The sequence below is a fragment of the Azolla caroliniana genome, unplaced genomic scaffold (genome assembly GCF_043228905.1).
Source record: "Azolla caroliniana isolate FFs.n. ecotype wild unplaced genomic scaffold, voAzoCaro1.0.p SCAF_2, whole genome shotgun sequence".
NCBI classification, from domain to species: domain Eukaryota; kingdom Viridiplantae; phylum Streptophyta; class Polypodiopsida; order Salviniales; family Salviniaceae; genus Azolla; species Azolla caroliniana.
Window position 1 is genome coordinate 2,313,310 of NW_028230437.1, and position 17,389 is coordinate 2,330,698.

General features: G+C 39.3%; 1 protein-coding gene across 1 annotated transcript; it reads right to left on the minus strand.

Moving 5' to 3' along the window:
• Positions 1-268: 268 nt before the first annotated feature.
• Positions 269-1,183, minus strand: LOC147867061 (uncharacterized). The gene has a single exon (XM_087339629.1). It carries the CDS (start codon positions 1,181-1,183, stop codon positions 269-271), a length of 915 nt encoding a protein of 304 aa, XP_087195755.1.
• Positions 1,184-17,389: the final 16,206 nt, after the last annotated feature.

Consider the following 17,389-nt stretch of genomic DNA (forward strand, 5'->3'; position numbering starts at 1 on the left):
AAGAGGATTTTAATGGGCGGTGCGTGGCTCGTGGGAAGTTGTAATTGGGTGACTAAATCTGCGCTGATGGAAGAGATGCTGCTGCCGGAGTCGAGGAGAACTTCTTGGGTTGTGTGCTGGAGGCGGGCGATTGTGGTACAAATGGGCGAAGTTGATGAAGTGGAGGCGTGGACGTGCGGGGGCGGCTCGATCGTGGGAGAAACAGGAGAAGTTGAGGACGTGGAGACGTGGACGTGCGGGGGCGGCTCTCCCTGCGGCACCCCGCGCATTAGTTTTCCGGGAGCTCAGAGAGGGAGGCAGCGTCAGCCAATTGGATGTTCTGCTTCTGTTGGTGATTCTGCCACTTTCGGCAGTGACGCCGAATGTGGCCATAGTTGTTGCAGTAGAAACATTTGGGGCGTCCCTGGCTGTCTCGTTCAGGCAATGCACGCTTGGCACGTAATTGCGCGTTCTGGATGTCGATGTCCATGGGAGTGACGGCTGGTATAGTGTTTGTATGATCATGACTGAGATTACCTGGTGTGTGCATGTCGTGCGCGTCTGCAGCTTCGATGCGTTGGGCAGTGAGGATGGCTTCGTGTAGTGTCGTCGGGCCTTGATCGCGTACACGGCGGCGGAGGTCATGTCGTATACGCGGCCAGAAAAAAAACAACTTCATGTCCTCCGACATGTTGGCGTCCGCCCGGCGTAGGATCTGCACAAAACGAACCGCGAACTGGGTGATGGGTTCGCGTGGTTGTTGGGTAATTGACTCAAGTTGTTGTAGGGCCGTCTGGCGGGAGTCTTGATGAGCAAAATTCCGAATCATGGCTGCCCGTAACAGATCCCAGTCGTTGCGTGTCTCTTCGGGTTGTTGTACAAGCCATGTTGCCGCGATATTCTCGAGGAGTGTCTTCATCTCCATTGCCTTCCGAGGGTGTGGCCACTGGTGGTAACTGGCCACCATTTCGAAATGATCCAGCCAAGAGAGGACGTCTTCCGATGGTAGGCCGGAGAACGGTTTTGGGCGAACTCGAGAGTCCGGGAGATTTTGTTGTGGCTCGGATCGTGCTGAAAGAAAGGACAACATGGCTTGGTTAGTATGGTTAACTTGTAAAATGATGTTGGACAGAGCTTGAACCAGTTGGTCGATTGGCGATGTGGGCTGGTGTCCTTGATTGTGTTGTAGGAATTCCGGATTCATCGAGTTTGCGTTGCCGTCATTGTTGTCGTGTTGCATCGTGGCGGGCGTTGTTGGGGTCGTGAGTTGGGGTGGCTTGGCCCGTCTTCTCCACCAAGATGTGAAATGCTCAAGATGTGAAATGCTCTCAAGAATAGCCCTCCTTTTCATTATGTCTCAAGTTACATTTTATAGACTCTCTCTTAGCGTGGAGGGTGTTCTCCCGCTCCAATTAGCTCTACTAATTATGGGGCTTGGTGGGGGCCTAGTTTGGGTGTGGTGCATGAGGCTTGGTAGGGGCCTAATTTGGGTGTGGTCTATGTGTGGTGCATGGGGCTTGGTAGGGGCCTAATCTAGGTGTGGTCCATGTGACCACCACAATATACATGTACTTCAAAATACATATAGTACATACATACTTATTAAAAAAACTTAGCTCCAAATGTCATAAATATTAAGAAAAGAACTAAAAAGTGCAAACAAAAGCTTAAAATCATTTGAGAAACCTTGTAAGCAAATATGTTTTACTTTTTACAATCTTAGGGCAATGAACGTGCTCAATATTTCCACAATATAATTACAAGTTATAGGTTTTGGGAGAGATTAGAGTTTTAAATTAAAGTTGAGCAATGAAGCCTTTTCATTTTACATTGAAAACTTTGTTATATTTTTTTATTGTTTAGTTATAGAGTTTTGTATATTTTTAAGCCTACATTAGTAACAATTGTTGTGAACTTCTTGCATTGCCTTCTAGTTCCTAAATGTTGTTACAATGGATGATAATTTGCTTGCATCATGGACCTACATGAAGCTGCTTGATGGTATTATTATAGAGATTACATGTTTGTGCTATTCTTCTTAAAACATTGCCTTTGATCCTAAAACTTAAATGTAATGCCTAAAGGGAGGAGCAAAGGGAGGAGCAAAAGTTTTGATTGACTGAGATAGATAGCTAGATATCTTTGCAACGTCCTTGGGAGACTGATTGCAATTTACTGTTTGAAATTGTAAACTCGATGCAATTGCAACTACTATGTCAACTTTATTTTAAAATAGAATGAGGTATAAAAGTGCATATTTTATAACTTTTGAACAATATGGTTTCATATTTTGGTGTTACTTATCTAATACAACACGTCATGCATAAGCATCCAAATCAATTGATACATTGGTTTGCGAAAATACCTTATTCATTGAGAATCTATTGAGGCATCATGAAGCGACTCTAATGCATCCCATCCTTCAAACTATTTCTTTAAATCTTGCTTTTATTCGAGACTCAAAATTTCGCTTTTTGTTCTTGTGAGTTGAAGATTTGTTGCATGCTTGCTTCAATGTTATATCCAAACTTTTAAACTATGTATAAGAACCCAAGTTCATACCAATGACAATGATACTCATCAATGACCATCTTAATGCCTAGGTGTCTCCTTAGTAATTCCTTAGAGAATCTCTACATTTAAGCTAACATTTCATTAAATCAACCATGGATATTGGTTTTCAAACTATGAAACAATAAACACAAACTAAACTCCTTCCATTAGTTATAAAATTTTACAATTATGAATGTTATATACAAACCCCAAAAGGGACTTGATAGTTCCATCTTATGTGGAGGCCCATGGACTGAAGAAGGGTCGAGGACAACCATTGCTAGATGAAGGCTAATCGTTGTCTTTCGACTCCATCAGATCTGCCCGTGATGTCATCGTATTGCCTCTTTACCGTGACTACAGCTTCACTCCATATCTCCTACAATAACGTCGCCTAGTGCACAGATTGATTGGAGAAGCAATAAACAAGAATTACAAAAATATATTCTAGGTTAGCCTAGATAATCCACTTTATGATTTTTCATAAAGTTAAATTGGTTCCCTAGTACATTGTAATATTGCCCTAAAATCATGGTTTTATTCAAAATTAAGTTTGGTTTTGTCTATAATGCATATTATTACATACTATGTATGTATATTTTATAATCACATTTTAATTCTTTCACAAATACTTGGATTATGTCACACAAGTTTTTTTTTTCCAAAAAGAAGCTACTTTTCCATTAGTTATGAGAGATTATTACAGAAGGACTATACAAGGTGGCTTATACATAAATCAAGGAATCACCCTCCGACCGAGTTCAAGAATATGAGTCTACGTACATATCCTTTCAAGATTATGTTGCACAAGTTGTTTTCAACATTGTTATTCTATTAAAAAAAGAAGTTATTGTTAAAACATTATAATTTGTTAATAAATAAGATGCCCCATATTGTTACTTTGATCTCATAAACCATTTTGGTCTATTGAAAGATGTTAGATCTTTCTTTCTCCCAATTGTTTAGCCCATTGTTCTTTAGGGAACTTTGAGCTTCCTAAGGTAGTTATTTTGAAGTTTTTTGTTGGGGACCTTCTAAGGAACAAGCCCTAACTATATCACATTACAACTCAAAATCAAACCAACCAAGGTCTTGTGGATTCCTCTCATGAGCATATTTTCTAATAAAAGGTATACGATAAGTTAATAACATCTCATTAAATTTTCAGCCATCCCCTAAATTGTAAGTAAACGAATGACATGGCATTTCTTACAAGGCCCAAAATATGTCCAACTATAGGCTAATTCCACAATACAGTGGTTTAGAATTATCCAATGCACTAGGTAATAATTTTCCAATTACTAGATCGGTGAGACAAGGATGTCCTTTGGCTCCATATTTATTTCTATTCGTAGGAGAAGCCTTTAGTGCATTCTTGCATAAGAACAAGTCATCTATTAAGGGCATACAATGGCCACGTGTGGAGGAGATTGTGTTAGACTGTGAATTTGTATATGACACAACATTGTATGTTGTAGACAATGACAAAAATCTTTGTAATGTGCAAAATGTGATCCATGATTTCTTCTTTTTTTTTCCAAAAGAGAATATACTCCATTAGTTAAAATATACATGAACATGATCCCTTTCTCAGGTAGGCCATGCCAAGATTATCCTAGCCTACATACGAGATCTCACTTATTTATCTTACACTTTTACATATGACTCAAGCCATCCTTTCAGATACATCACCTACCTTCACTATCCCACTTGCCATGTCTTTCACGCCCCTCGTTCAACTAATGGGAGGGGGAAACAACCATCTGGGTACATCATACTTCCATAGTATATCCATTCCATTTGCTGCGGCCATCGGTGTCGTACACCATCTTTTTCGAAAATTCAGCCTCATTAGGTCTGCAGCATCATTAGTACCATTAATCTGCTCATATTGAGTTCTTAGTGTAGTTATGAGTGTGTGCCAAATTAGCTTAATCGATTCAGTTGGAGGGTGTTTGTGTGCGGAAAATACCCTGGTACACCTTGTTGTCCATATATGCCATATAGTAATGGGGGCAAGCAACATCCAAAGATCTTCAAGTTTTTGATTCTGTGCACAAGTTGTAGGTACCCCGTTGTCAGTGATCAGCCGAACAATGCCATTCTCCCCTCTGTACTTAGCATTGCATGTGCTATCGTATGTCGCCATATCAACGTCAAGACACATCCAACAAGCATGTCCCCAGTTGAGGGTGAACGAACTAGAGGCATGGCAAAGCAAACGAAGTGCCCTTCCCCATATAGCCATTGCATCGCGACATTCCCATAGACAATGGGAGATGCTTTCTATCTGTCCACATGCAGTACATCTAGGGTCTACATTGGGGCCTTTACCCCACGTCCCTACCGGCAAGGCTCTATGTGCAATAAGCCATAAACACATCATTATCTTGCGGTCATATTTGTCATGCCATATCATTTTCCAGAATTTATCTAGTCTCCTTTCACATATGCCCTCCTGCATCCAAAATTTCCTTGCCGCAACCTTGTCATGTTTTTGTTCTAGAAAAATTTGCCTCCCAATCTTCGTGTTATACCTAAAAAATTGAACCAGCTTTTCCCCATCAGTTTGTCCTTGAGTTCTCCAAAAATACTTGGTTGGGTCCCATGATAACTGCTCCAAATGCCCTTCTATAGGCCAACACACTGTCGCCGGTGTGATTTCCCTTGGCTTAGGGTCAATACTCATATTCTTGCCAGTTTTTACGATCAGCCTAATCGGCTTTTCTCTTTGAAAGACTGGTTGCTCACCTCTTGCCCTTCCATGCTCTAGTTTGTAGTAGCATACCTCGTTCGATTCTACTTTCATTCCCTTAATGCCAATTAAACATTTTTCAGCATCTATAAGACCTGTCCACGCAATTTCAGAGGTTGTTACTTCTTCCTCTTCCAAGGTATTCTTGTAGCATGCAATGGCATCTGTAATTCTCTTGAGCATGCCTTTACCCCTGCTTATTCTCCATATTCTAGCCTTTTGAGTGCCCACCTCATTGGACAAAAACCTCTCCCACTCCACTAATGCATTCCCTTGGGCATTGATTAACTCAGCCCATTTGAAACCTGTTTTTTGGCCTATCATCAGCCCATCCACATCTCTAATCAATGGGTTCCACACAATTGTCATGTATATCCGCGCATATGCATCATTTCTCCACCTACATATGATCCCCTTTCTGATTTCTTGCCATGCTTTCATAATTCCGATAACACAAAGACTCTGCATACTTCCCCCATATTTGGGCCTCATTTCTGGCACAAAGCCCCAAAATGGGCTGCTAGGCCAACATCCACCTTGTCTTGGTAGCCACATCTTCCATCTACGCCGCCATAGAACTTTCCAAGGTGCCTCAGGAGGTTGTAGGCTCCGGACCACTAGTTTGCCTAGCAAGGCCTTCGTTTGACTCACGGGATCTATCAATCCCACCCCCCCTTCACTTTTCCTTTTTATAAGTGTGGTCCAAGCAATCTTTGCAACGGCTTGTTTTTCCTCTGTGCCCCCCCATAAGAAATTTCTAATGATCTTTTTTAACAATTTCATCGACTTGGGCACGATTATCCAGCATGCAGCAGTGTGCCATATAGTGGCCATTAGAATCTGATTTGCAATCACAATCTTTCCCGCAAAGGATAGTTTTCTTGCATTCCACCATATTAGCTTCATTTTTATTTTATCCACTAGGAGATTGTAGTGTTCTGCCCGATCAATGTCCATACCAATTTTGAAGCCCAAGTATCTAGTAGCTTCTCCTTTCCTCAACCATCTAAAATTGGGGTCGGGGACCCAGTTTAACATGGGTTTATTATTGATCCAAATGCCCATAGATTTATTCCAATTTATTTTAGCATCGGATCCCCTACAAAACTCATCAATTGCATTTTGCAATCTGCCCAAGTTGTGTGCATCACCTTTGACATAGGTCATTGTGTCATCAGCATATGCCGTAAGGTAAGGTAAGGTAAGGCCTTGTATTTGCCAAGATCTATCAGCCATTTGATAATGCAAAGCTTCTGCTGCAATTATGTATAAATACGGGGCTAATGGGCATCCTTGGCGTACCGAACATAGCATCTTAAAGCTCTTCCCCATACTTCCAGCCATTAACACTTGGCTGGATGCACCTCTGTAGAAGGCACCCATTCCACGGATCCATTGTTGTTCAAAACCTAGGGTTGCCATCACTGCTTCTAGGAAATCCCATGAAATCCTGTCATATGCTTTTTCGAAGTCAAGTAGCATTACTGCTAGGTCCACTTCTTGCTCCTCAGCCCATGCTGAGTATTCCCAGAATGTTATCACATTGTCCACAATACTCCGGTTTTCCAAGAAACCAGTTTGCGTAGTATGTATAATGTCCCCAAGTACCATTTTCAATCTCTTACTTACGACTTTGGCCATTATCTTATATGCATTGGTGAGGATCGTCAGTGGTCGCCAATTATCAAGCGTTGCTAGGTCTTTACCAGCCTTGAGTATTAAATAAATCATGCCTCTACACATTGTTGTGGGCATTAGTCCTTCTACCATAATGTGTTGCATCCCTGCCAGCATGTCATCCTTAATTAGATCCCAATACTGGATGTAAAAGTATAGAGGAAGTCCATCAATTCCTGCACAGCTTTGTTTGTTCATATCCCCAATAGCATCCCACAATTCATGCATACCTATAGGGGTATTTAGTTGGTCCATCATTTGAGCCGTAACTTTCCTTGGTATCCTCTTTATTATATTTCTAAAGGCAACCTGATGAATCAGATCCTTATTGCATACATTTAGTAGTTGAGTATAATAGCTTGTGGCTATTTCAAGCATTTCCTCTTTGCACGAGGTCATTGTGCCATCTGTCTTTTTTAAGCATGAAGGTTGAAACCCAGATCCTTTGCATTTAACACCTTTAAAAAAACCTTTAGTAACCCGATCTCCTACCCTCATCCAGCTTGCTGCCCTACTTCGATAGGCATAGGTACTCCTAAGTTTTTGGTACCTCTCTAATTTGCTTTTCGCCTCCTCAAGTTGCGCCTCAATCCATACATTATGTGGGTATAATTCTCTTAGTCGTTGCATAGAAGCAAGTGACCATTGCATTCTCTACATTTTCTCTCTTATCTCTTTTCTAATTTCAATCGCTTTTTGTTGAAAAAACCTTGCACATGCCTCAAGTTTCCCAGCCAGCCTATGAGCAGGGTCAAGGTACCTCCATCTGATATCATACCATATTTTCTGTATATCATCGGTCCATTTAGTATCCTTAACCAATTCCTTACACACCTTCACATTATGTGGCTTGCAGTGATTGTTTTCTTGTATGTGTAACAGAATTGGGGCATGATCAAAGAACATTGTACCCGGGCAAATAATGCATCTACCTTTCCTATCCATGAGTCGAGGGTCCAAATACCATCTGTCCAGCCTAGACATCGTCCTCCCGTGCACACTTCCTCCTACTCTAGAGTAGCGAAGAGATTTTTCTTTTTGCATTTGAAAGTTAGGGGCATTCCAACAATCTATCACATTATATGCTAAACAAAACTTATCCCATGCATTCTTCTCTGCCCCCTGTACCGTTCCATTTGCATTGCCTCTTCTATCTTCTGGATGCTCCACCATATTAAAGTCTCCTCCAATGATCCACAACTCAGCATCTGGTTTCTTGGCCACTAGTTGCAACCAGAATTCTTGTCTTTCAACAGCTGAATTTGGGGCATAAATGTTCAGTATGCCCAAGTGCCCACAACTATGTTTTATCCTTATGTAGACAGCACGACCCTCTATTAAACTACCCCTGCCTGTACAGTCAGCAGTAAACTTAGCTTTCATAGCTATAAGTACTCCCCCCTGAATCTACCTATCTCCTGTAGCTGTTGACCCTGTATTGGTCCAGTTTCCGGGGCAAATGCTTCCTATTTTATCGATCTTGTCCCCGTCTAGATGGTGCTCCTGCACCAAGATAATATCAGGCAACACTGCCTCAGTGCATCGCTGAATTTCAGCAGCCAACACATTCTTTTTCATCTGGAATTGGGTGCCACCAATTCCTTGTATATTCCAAGTTAGCAAACTGAGATTCATATAAGCTGCAACTTCTGAGGCCCAGCCAATGCATTTTCCGCTTCCAATATGGTAGCTAATATCCGATCTTGGAGATTTTCCTCCTCCAACTGTGTCAACATTTCAGGGACGTATACCATGAACTCCGTTATCAGATTAGGAAGCTTCCTAAATTTCACATTTATGAAGCATATGCCTTGTTCATTCGCCTTGCCCGAACTCCAAATCAAGGCATCTTTCCATTGTCTTTTCATTTTCATCCCTATTGCGGTACCATATGATGCGTCTACATATACATCCATTTGTTGTTCCAAACACCCGAGGGCTTCTTCTCTACTATGTGGCTCCTTAGTTCCCAAGGCCAAAATATAGGACAGACCAGCAACCCCTCCATCACTACATTTGCCATATATATTGACTCTACATATGTTGTCCTTCTTCATCTCACTTCCACATAGTTCCTTGAACCACTTTTTGCCCGTTAGATTCACTTTGATCTGTTGTCCAGTATTCGAGAGGGGGCCCGCCTTGTATTGAAGATTCCAGTTCACTCTTGGCCATTTACGCATCCCTTTATTTTTTCCATCCCCTTCATCTCCTCTTTTTTAGCACGCATGTGCCTTTTCATTTTTGCTATCCCCTTAATATCTAGGGTTGTCACCAATGACTTAGATTGCTCTTTCAATGGGCTTACGACCTTTCCTATGTTTAATTCTCCTACCTCGCCTATACTTTCATGAAGCATCTAGCCAATAACATCCCCTACCAAGTTGTCCTCCTGGTGTAGTTTCGTCATATCATTAATTACTTCCACATAATTACTCTCATGAGTTGCCTTCGTTCTTTCTTCCCTTTCATTAGGTTTGTATTCATTGTCCTCTAAGGTTAAGAGCGCATACTTATTTCTAAGTGGGAGCCATCCTTGTCCGCCCATGACTTTTTGTTTGCCTTTATAGGTGTTATGTTTCCATCCATCTTCATCTTACTCAATGCATGGTTCATTCGTTGATTTTTCTGTTGCATCAGACTTGTTTTACATTTCTGTCCTTGCTTCCCATTTCCATGATGCATGTTCTCCTTTCCTCTAGGGCATTCTCGGGCCATGTGCCCCATCTGTCTACATGCAAAGCATTGCCCTGGGAGTCCCACATACTCAACAGTTTGTACATGGTCAGCCATTTGTTTACTGCTCAACAACATTGATTGCGGTAAGGTCTTTACATCCGAAACAATTAGTTTGATCCTCGGTGTTTCACTTATTCTCTCCGCAAGAGTCTTTTCCAGGCATTGACCTCCCATACTTTTGCCAATGGCCGGGAGAAAGGATTGCCATTGCTTAGGTAAACCAGGAAAAAATGTCGTTACCACTGTAGGATTGCCTATATAAGCATCAGCTTTACATATGTCAAAGTCTGCATCCCAATTGAATACATAGGCCCTCGCATTGTGCCAAATCAGTGGGCTGCTCTCAACAATTTTGCATACATTCGTTTCCGGCATCACTACAACATGGTAGAAGCCCTTTCCCATAAATGCAATGTCCTTCAATCTACCAAGGTCTTCTTGTAGACAACTTTGCAGCCAATCACGCAATATTGCTCTATTGGGTCGACTACCCACCACTTTTACCACAAAGGATTCCCGTTTAAGACGTGTTAATTCACTCTCCATTAGGCATTCTTCCTCCAGGGAGAGAACAAAGGCTCCCATTGCATGCATTGAGGGACCATTTTGATTGTCCACCCCTTGTGTTTCCTGTTCAGTTTCAACATCAATGCGATTAAATAGATGTTCGTGACATACCTGTGTCCCATTGATGTCCAAAAGGTTTGGGGCTGATGTTTGTGCAGGCTCTGAAGCAGCCGAGTCGTTTTTCGAAGATCCTTCTGCTGCCATCGCTCCTCACGGCTGAGTCGTAGGACGATGTCATTGACAATGTCGTTTGATCCTCCCTCTGCTGTCGGTGCCTTTGTTACTCTGCTATCCCGTCCCCTCTGCTGTCGGCGCCATGATTTTTGTGATGCTCTAGGTGCTATTATTAATTGGCACAAATCAGTGGGAGTTTGGGTTGGGGGAGGTCTCACTCCTACTTGGTGTCCAGACGTTGGATACCAAAAGGCTCTCCAGTGAGATATTTAGGGTATCACGTGGGAATTAATCTTCCCCACGAAGCTCATATTCAACCATTACTACTTTCTTTGAGGAAGAAATTAATCTTTTGGAGTTCTAAGAGTTTATCATTGGCAGGGAGGCTAGTTATTTTTAATCTAGTAATACTCTCCTCAATGTGGTATATTCTGTCCTCTTGGTTATTCTTCATATCTTTGTTGCCAAAGTTACAACGGTTGATTAGAAATTTCTTATGGGGTTCTACTAATTTTAAGAATGTTAGACCGAAGGTAGCTTGGAAAACTATTATAGCGCCGATCTCTCAAGGGGGTTTAGGTTTCGTAGATCCTCTTATGCAATGTAAGGCACTATTGGAAAATTTTATAGAGCGAGGTTTACTACCAAGAAATGGACCGTGGAAACTGCTTCTTCATTTAAGAATGAAAGAGTTCTTCCCAAAAGCTGGAGGTGAATGGATAAGGTCTTTTCAATGGTGGTTTATTCCTAACTTTCATTCGCATAAGATAATATTTCATAATGATAGGTTCTTTGTTGTGATAAAGCGAGCTTGGTGATCCCTAAAAGTCTAGCCCAGTTCGATGGATGAATGGTTACATCAACCCTTGGTTTGGAATCCTTTATTTCTAGGTGATGAAGGATCTATGTTTGGGAGGAGAGTAAGAATAAATTGGGCTCAAGGATATTACGTTTATTGCATGAGGTATATGGCTCTAGAGTATATAAATGGGGAGTAGTGATGTGGGCTGCTATTAAGGGTAAGGTACAAGATTATGAACAAGAAAAGGTTACCCTTTGCATTACATACAAGAGGTCGATATGTTGAGGAAGTGTCGTCGTGTATGCCTAGTAATTCAGTACAAAATGGGGTGGTTTGGGAGACTATTAGTGCCATAACATTGTGGGTTTTGTGGACTAGTAGATGTCGAACGATACTTCAGCAAATGCAATGGAATGTTGTGGATGTAGTCAAGGAGATTTGGTTTACCTTGGTGCATACACTAAAAGGAGAATATGACGCTATCAAGGGTGATTCAGATACAGTAGTCTTTCAAAAGAAAGAGGTTTTTAAGAAGAGATGGGAAAGGATGAATGTACTTTACATGGTTAATTGTTGTATACGTTGGAGGTATCAGCCACCTCTCTAGGTATTTCCTCCACCGATATGAAACATGTGGATATGTTAACTGTTATTGGTTCTGTCTTGGGAGTTATGTATGTCAATGGCAACTTATGAGTAGTTTAAAAGAAAGAAATAACTGAGATTTTGTGCAATCTCAAGGCTTGGGCCAAGAAGAAAGACATTCGAGACTTATTTTCTAATTTGTTGATTATATTAAAAGAAATTATGGCAACATGGCTTAACTAGAATTTTGCCCTTCGAACAGTAGAAAAAGGATAATAAGTGAAATCTGAAAACAAGGTTTGGAATGCTCTTATGTATGCATTTGGAAGAAGTTTGTTTCTTCTTATGTGATGGATGGTGTCATTGTTCTTCAAATCTTGCATTCAAGATGTGATTTTCATGTTCGAACACATCTGAGTTAAAAGAGAGGAAAAGGGTTCGGAACATGATCTTGTAATCACTAATATGCTAAATGATATGTATGCAAAATCCCATTTCTTCCTATGAGATGGATGGAGTCATTGAAACATGTGGGGGGGGGGGGGGGGGGATGCTCTTATGTATGCATTCGGAAGAAGTCTGTTTCTTCTTATGTGATGGATGGTGTCGTTGTTCTTCAAATCTTGCATTCAAGCTGTGATTTTCATGTTCGAACACATCTGAGTTAAAACAAAGGAAAAGAAAACCATATTGCCATCGCTCAACTAGGTATCAACTTGAATATGCTCATTACAAGCACTATTGATTTTTATGCAACATGTGGAAGTTTATCATATGCATATAAATTGTTCAATGGGATGAGATACCTTAAGGTGGGTGTTGATCACATGGCTTTACATGAAGGCATGTTCATACATGCTAGAATCATGGATCGAGGCATAAAAAATGACTTGTATACCATAATTCTTTGCTTTAGTTTTACGTTGAATATGGAAAATAGAGGATGCTTGGTCATTGTAAATGTGGTGGTATATTGGATGCATGTGATGACCCAAAGGTGGTATCTGGATATGTAATATGATCATGATGAGGAAGATTGATTTGGTTTGAACATATGCAAATTCATGGTATGTTTCAACTATTGAGGAAGTGCTCAATCAAGTCTATCAAACGAATGATTCATGGCTAGCTATTGTCTTACACAAGACAGGTTGGGGAAGGATAATCACTTCCTTTCCATCATTTTGTATTTTATAGCTGATATGCTTTTTTAAACTAATGGAAGGATATGTTTTCATTAAAAAAAATTATACAATGCTTTATATCATAACATCTTATTAGCGCTTATGAAGATATTTCATGGATGTTGCATGTCAGCTTAAAATGTAAACATATGTCTTTTTATCGAGGGAGGCCACCATACATTCTACATAGCACTTATATCATGTACCACATATTACACAAACCCTATTGTTATTTCGTTGGCCCAACTCTATGGGTAAAAGCATGAAATGTTTGTGTAGAAAGTGGTGTAATGGGCATTATCTTTGAATTCATTGAACAAAATGTGGGGTTTTAATAGCTACTCTTCATGATATGTTTCGAACAAGAGGTACATCCACTACTTAAAAACTGTCGATTATTAGATATCTAGAAAAATAATTAAAAACTACCTTAAATTGTTGGGAAATTTTGTCCCCGATTGCCCCTATTACCCATATGATGGTATTCACGAATTGCCATTAATGAGTATTTCACATAAATTGAATGGTATATATTTTTTTCTATCTTTATAGAAAGCAGATCTCGTATCATTCATTTATGAAATGCTTCAACTTATCTCAAACATGTTATAAATGCAGTGTCACAATCCATAGTTCCTTTCAATATTTTCAAGATTTTCTTCTCGTTTGCCTCTCTTATACTTGGTTTTATTGGCAAACAAGAGCCCATGCATCACATTGTCAAAAACAGCATATTTGATCATGTGTTTCACCTTTGGTTACGCACTCTTTGATTATGAATTCACCTAGAAGATTTTAGGCATGTGGCTTGTTGATCATGTTGAAACTTCTTTTGAAAGAAACTCTAGTGGCACTCTCTTGCTTTCCTTCCATTCGATAATATTAAATATATTCTAGAGAATTTCCTAAAAATAATATTGGATTATAAGGCATTCATCATACTTAGATCAATGTTCTATCATTCAATTACTTGGTTAGCTAAATCTCACACATAAAATACCACTTGACATATTGAATTTATGTTACATTTCTATATCACTAAATTTTGTCAAATCCAATAAATCCACCAAAACTGTTTTTCTCCTTCATCACGACTTCACAGATTGGTATCCATTTGTCCGATAGAGCTTATGAGCGACCAAGGTGGACAGTTCATCGGCCAAGTGGTTGAAAATTTACGACATTCTACGTAGTAGTCCATACGAAGAGTACGTCGTATTACCCCCCAGGCAAACGAACTGGCAAAATCGACCAATAAAACGCTTCAGAACATATTACGAAAAATTGTGAACGAGAACCAGACGGACTAAGACACAAAGTTGCATAGTGCTCTATGGGCGTACCGGACAACCTATAAGATGAGCATTCAGTCGACCCCGTTCCGGCTAGCCTTTGGCCTTGAAGCGGTCATGCCAATGGAGTTCTAAATTCCTAGCTTGCGACTACAAGTACGCGAACGGTTGAGTGAGCAAGAGTCGTATAAGAAAAACTATCTCCAAGTTCACATATAGGTTGCCTTTTTTAATCCAAGTGATTGATATACGCAGTTTTACAATCCCCTAAAATCAACACCAAAATAACCACGGGATGTATAAATTAATTTGCCTTTAAATCATTCATGCAAGTTAAGCAACAACTATATGTCACAGATACAAATTAAACCTAAGAAAACAAATTATTGTTCAAGTTGCAAGACTAGACAAATCATGTTTCGCTCACAATTTGTATTGATCCTGATCATAAGATGAACAAATAAGGATACGAAAAGAGGTGAGAGGATTTGATTCAGAACAAGAAGTGGAGTATCTGTAATATTATGTGTCTTATATGAATGTGACAAAAGTTTACTGAATCCAAAGAAAGTCAATGTGCAATATTAAGTATAGAGGGGTAGATTAGAATGTTACAAGTTACAACTTATGTGGCATGATGCCCTAAAGCACAATGTTAACACATTGCTTTTGTACATAATATACGAGTCTTTACATGTCCTCAACCATTTCGTCTCATTAATTACAATTAACATGATGGTGTAGCAATAAAATTTGTGCTTTTGGAACATGGAGAATGTTGATTCAACTCTAACACGATGGGCTTGATATTGCATTCATCATAACATATATTTCTAATTGGAGTCATTAAAATAAATTTTCCATTCTTCTAGATTTGGGCACATACATGCACATTCTAAAACCATGATTTCAAATTTTCACTTTGCACACCCCCAATAATTGTTGCATAATCAAATAGCATGGTTGACAAATTGACTATCCACAACCTAATAGTTGAAAACTTAGTATTACCTTGTAAAAGGCAATAGTATCAAACATATCATGGCATTGCCCTTTGGGCATGCCTAAAATTCCAAAGAAGAAGAGTCATTTATTTCATACGTACAAGTACAACAACATATTGTATCCATATACATTAATTATAGGATGGTACATTGCTAGCCTAGATAATGTGAATCTAAATCAATGTTATTTATTCTATTTGTTGTCGAGTATCTACTATCAACAATGTTGTGAAAGTACTTAAGACTATGCCATTTTCTTCACAACTCTCTCATTATTTTAGTCGCCAACAAGTTGTCATGTTTTCACAATTGCACATAACACTCTCAACATAGGATGAAGTTGTATTAAATAACGATCCTCCAGTTGCTATGTGCAACCACCCTACCTCTTGGTTTCATCTCCTTATATGTATCAACTTTGGACAATCTAGACTCGTCTGTTTTTTTATCCTACCATTGTTGTACTCCACATGTACACTTGGAATCAATGGCAAACTACTCGAAGTTTGCACAAACGAAATTTCCAATACAAAAAATGATTGTTGAGGCACACGCATGTTCTTGCTTAGTTTTTTTGAAGAGGAAGATAAACAAATGTGCAATACATACGCTAATAGAGAATACATAAATAAGGACATACATTATCAACTAGAGAGAGAGAGAGATAGAGAGAAACACTTCTCACAACTTTTTTTCCTTTATTCTCAGTAACAAAGTAACCATCAATATCAACACCATTATGTCATCATTATGTGCATTTCCTTATCATCACTATAAGAATCATTACCATCATAATATTTACCGTTACCTTTATTCCTCAACACTACCATAAGATAACCATATTCTTCTTCAAGAGCATCAATGTGTAACATTGTGGCAAGTCATTTGCTTCTCTTTGCCCACACTCTGGTTCCAAACATGTCATACAAATCAACATGTTTTCTCAAATTGGTGTTGTGAATTCATTTCCTTGCAAGTGAAAACAAACACTTTTCACCATGGATGCAATATCTTCTTGTAATGAGAAATCTTTACTTTCATTTTTTAATCATCACATTGCTTCCAACACTTACATTGCAATTTGTCCTATAATGTATGAAATTTGTTCTCATCGCTTCATAGATTCAATCACTCCTTTTGTTGTAGTCCATGCTTCAAGGTCATGGTCATCACGAAGTTTCAAAAAGGATGACACCATAAGCCTCAACATCTCAAGAAGGTTTGGGAAGAACTCAGAGAATAACTAAATGCACCTTCTTGATTGGTTAATATTCATGCTACAATAAAGGTTTTGTTCATTGTTTGATTTCAGTGAATTCCCATGCCAAATACATGAGGTTCATTTATTTATAGATATTTATGAATCACTTAAGTTACACACTTGGAGATCATTTCCATCAAATGGCCTTAATATGTTCACAAATGTATGTGCAAACCTTAGACTATGTAGACCTTGGTTTTATTGGGACATTATATGAGTTATACTCCCCTTGCAACAGTCTATCATACTGTCATCATTGTTGTTTAAATCCTCATGTAGATGCAAATGTACTTAGATGGTAATGACCGTACCACAAGATTATTCAAGAACAACAAGAAGAAAGTAAAAATCTACAGTAATTCAGAATTTTGTGAACCCATGGAGAGATCAAACCTTTAACCTAAAATCAATTGGTATCAAGTTCCTTCAATGAGATTGAGCAAGAACGAGACACTTGTATGATCACGTAGAGTTGGATTTATGTAGTTTCTATATTGTGTGGATAAAACCTCAAGGGGTAGAAGGCCTCATTTCATTATATTTTCTTATTCTACATCTAAATCTAGCATTATTATAAGCCATTTTCCAATCTAGCTTGTGCATTTGTGAGTAGGTTAGGACATCTGGGTGTATACATGTGACCAATAGTTGGGTCTTGATAGAAATAATTTAGTTATCGTTTAGTTCAATAAGAGAGGAGAGTTCCCTTTTTTACACATGGAAAACATCAAAATACATTGGCTTGTTGGGCATTTAGGAGAAAACTCGTAAGTATTAATACATGGTTATGATACATCCCTTCTGTACAATATATACT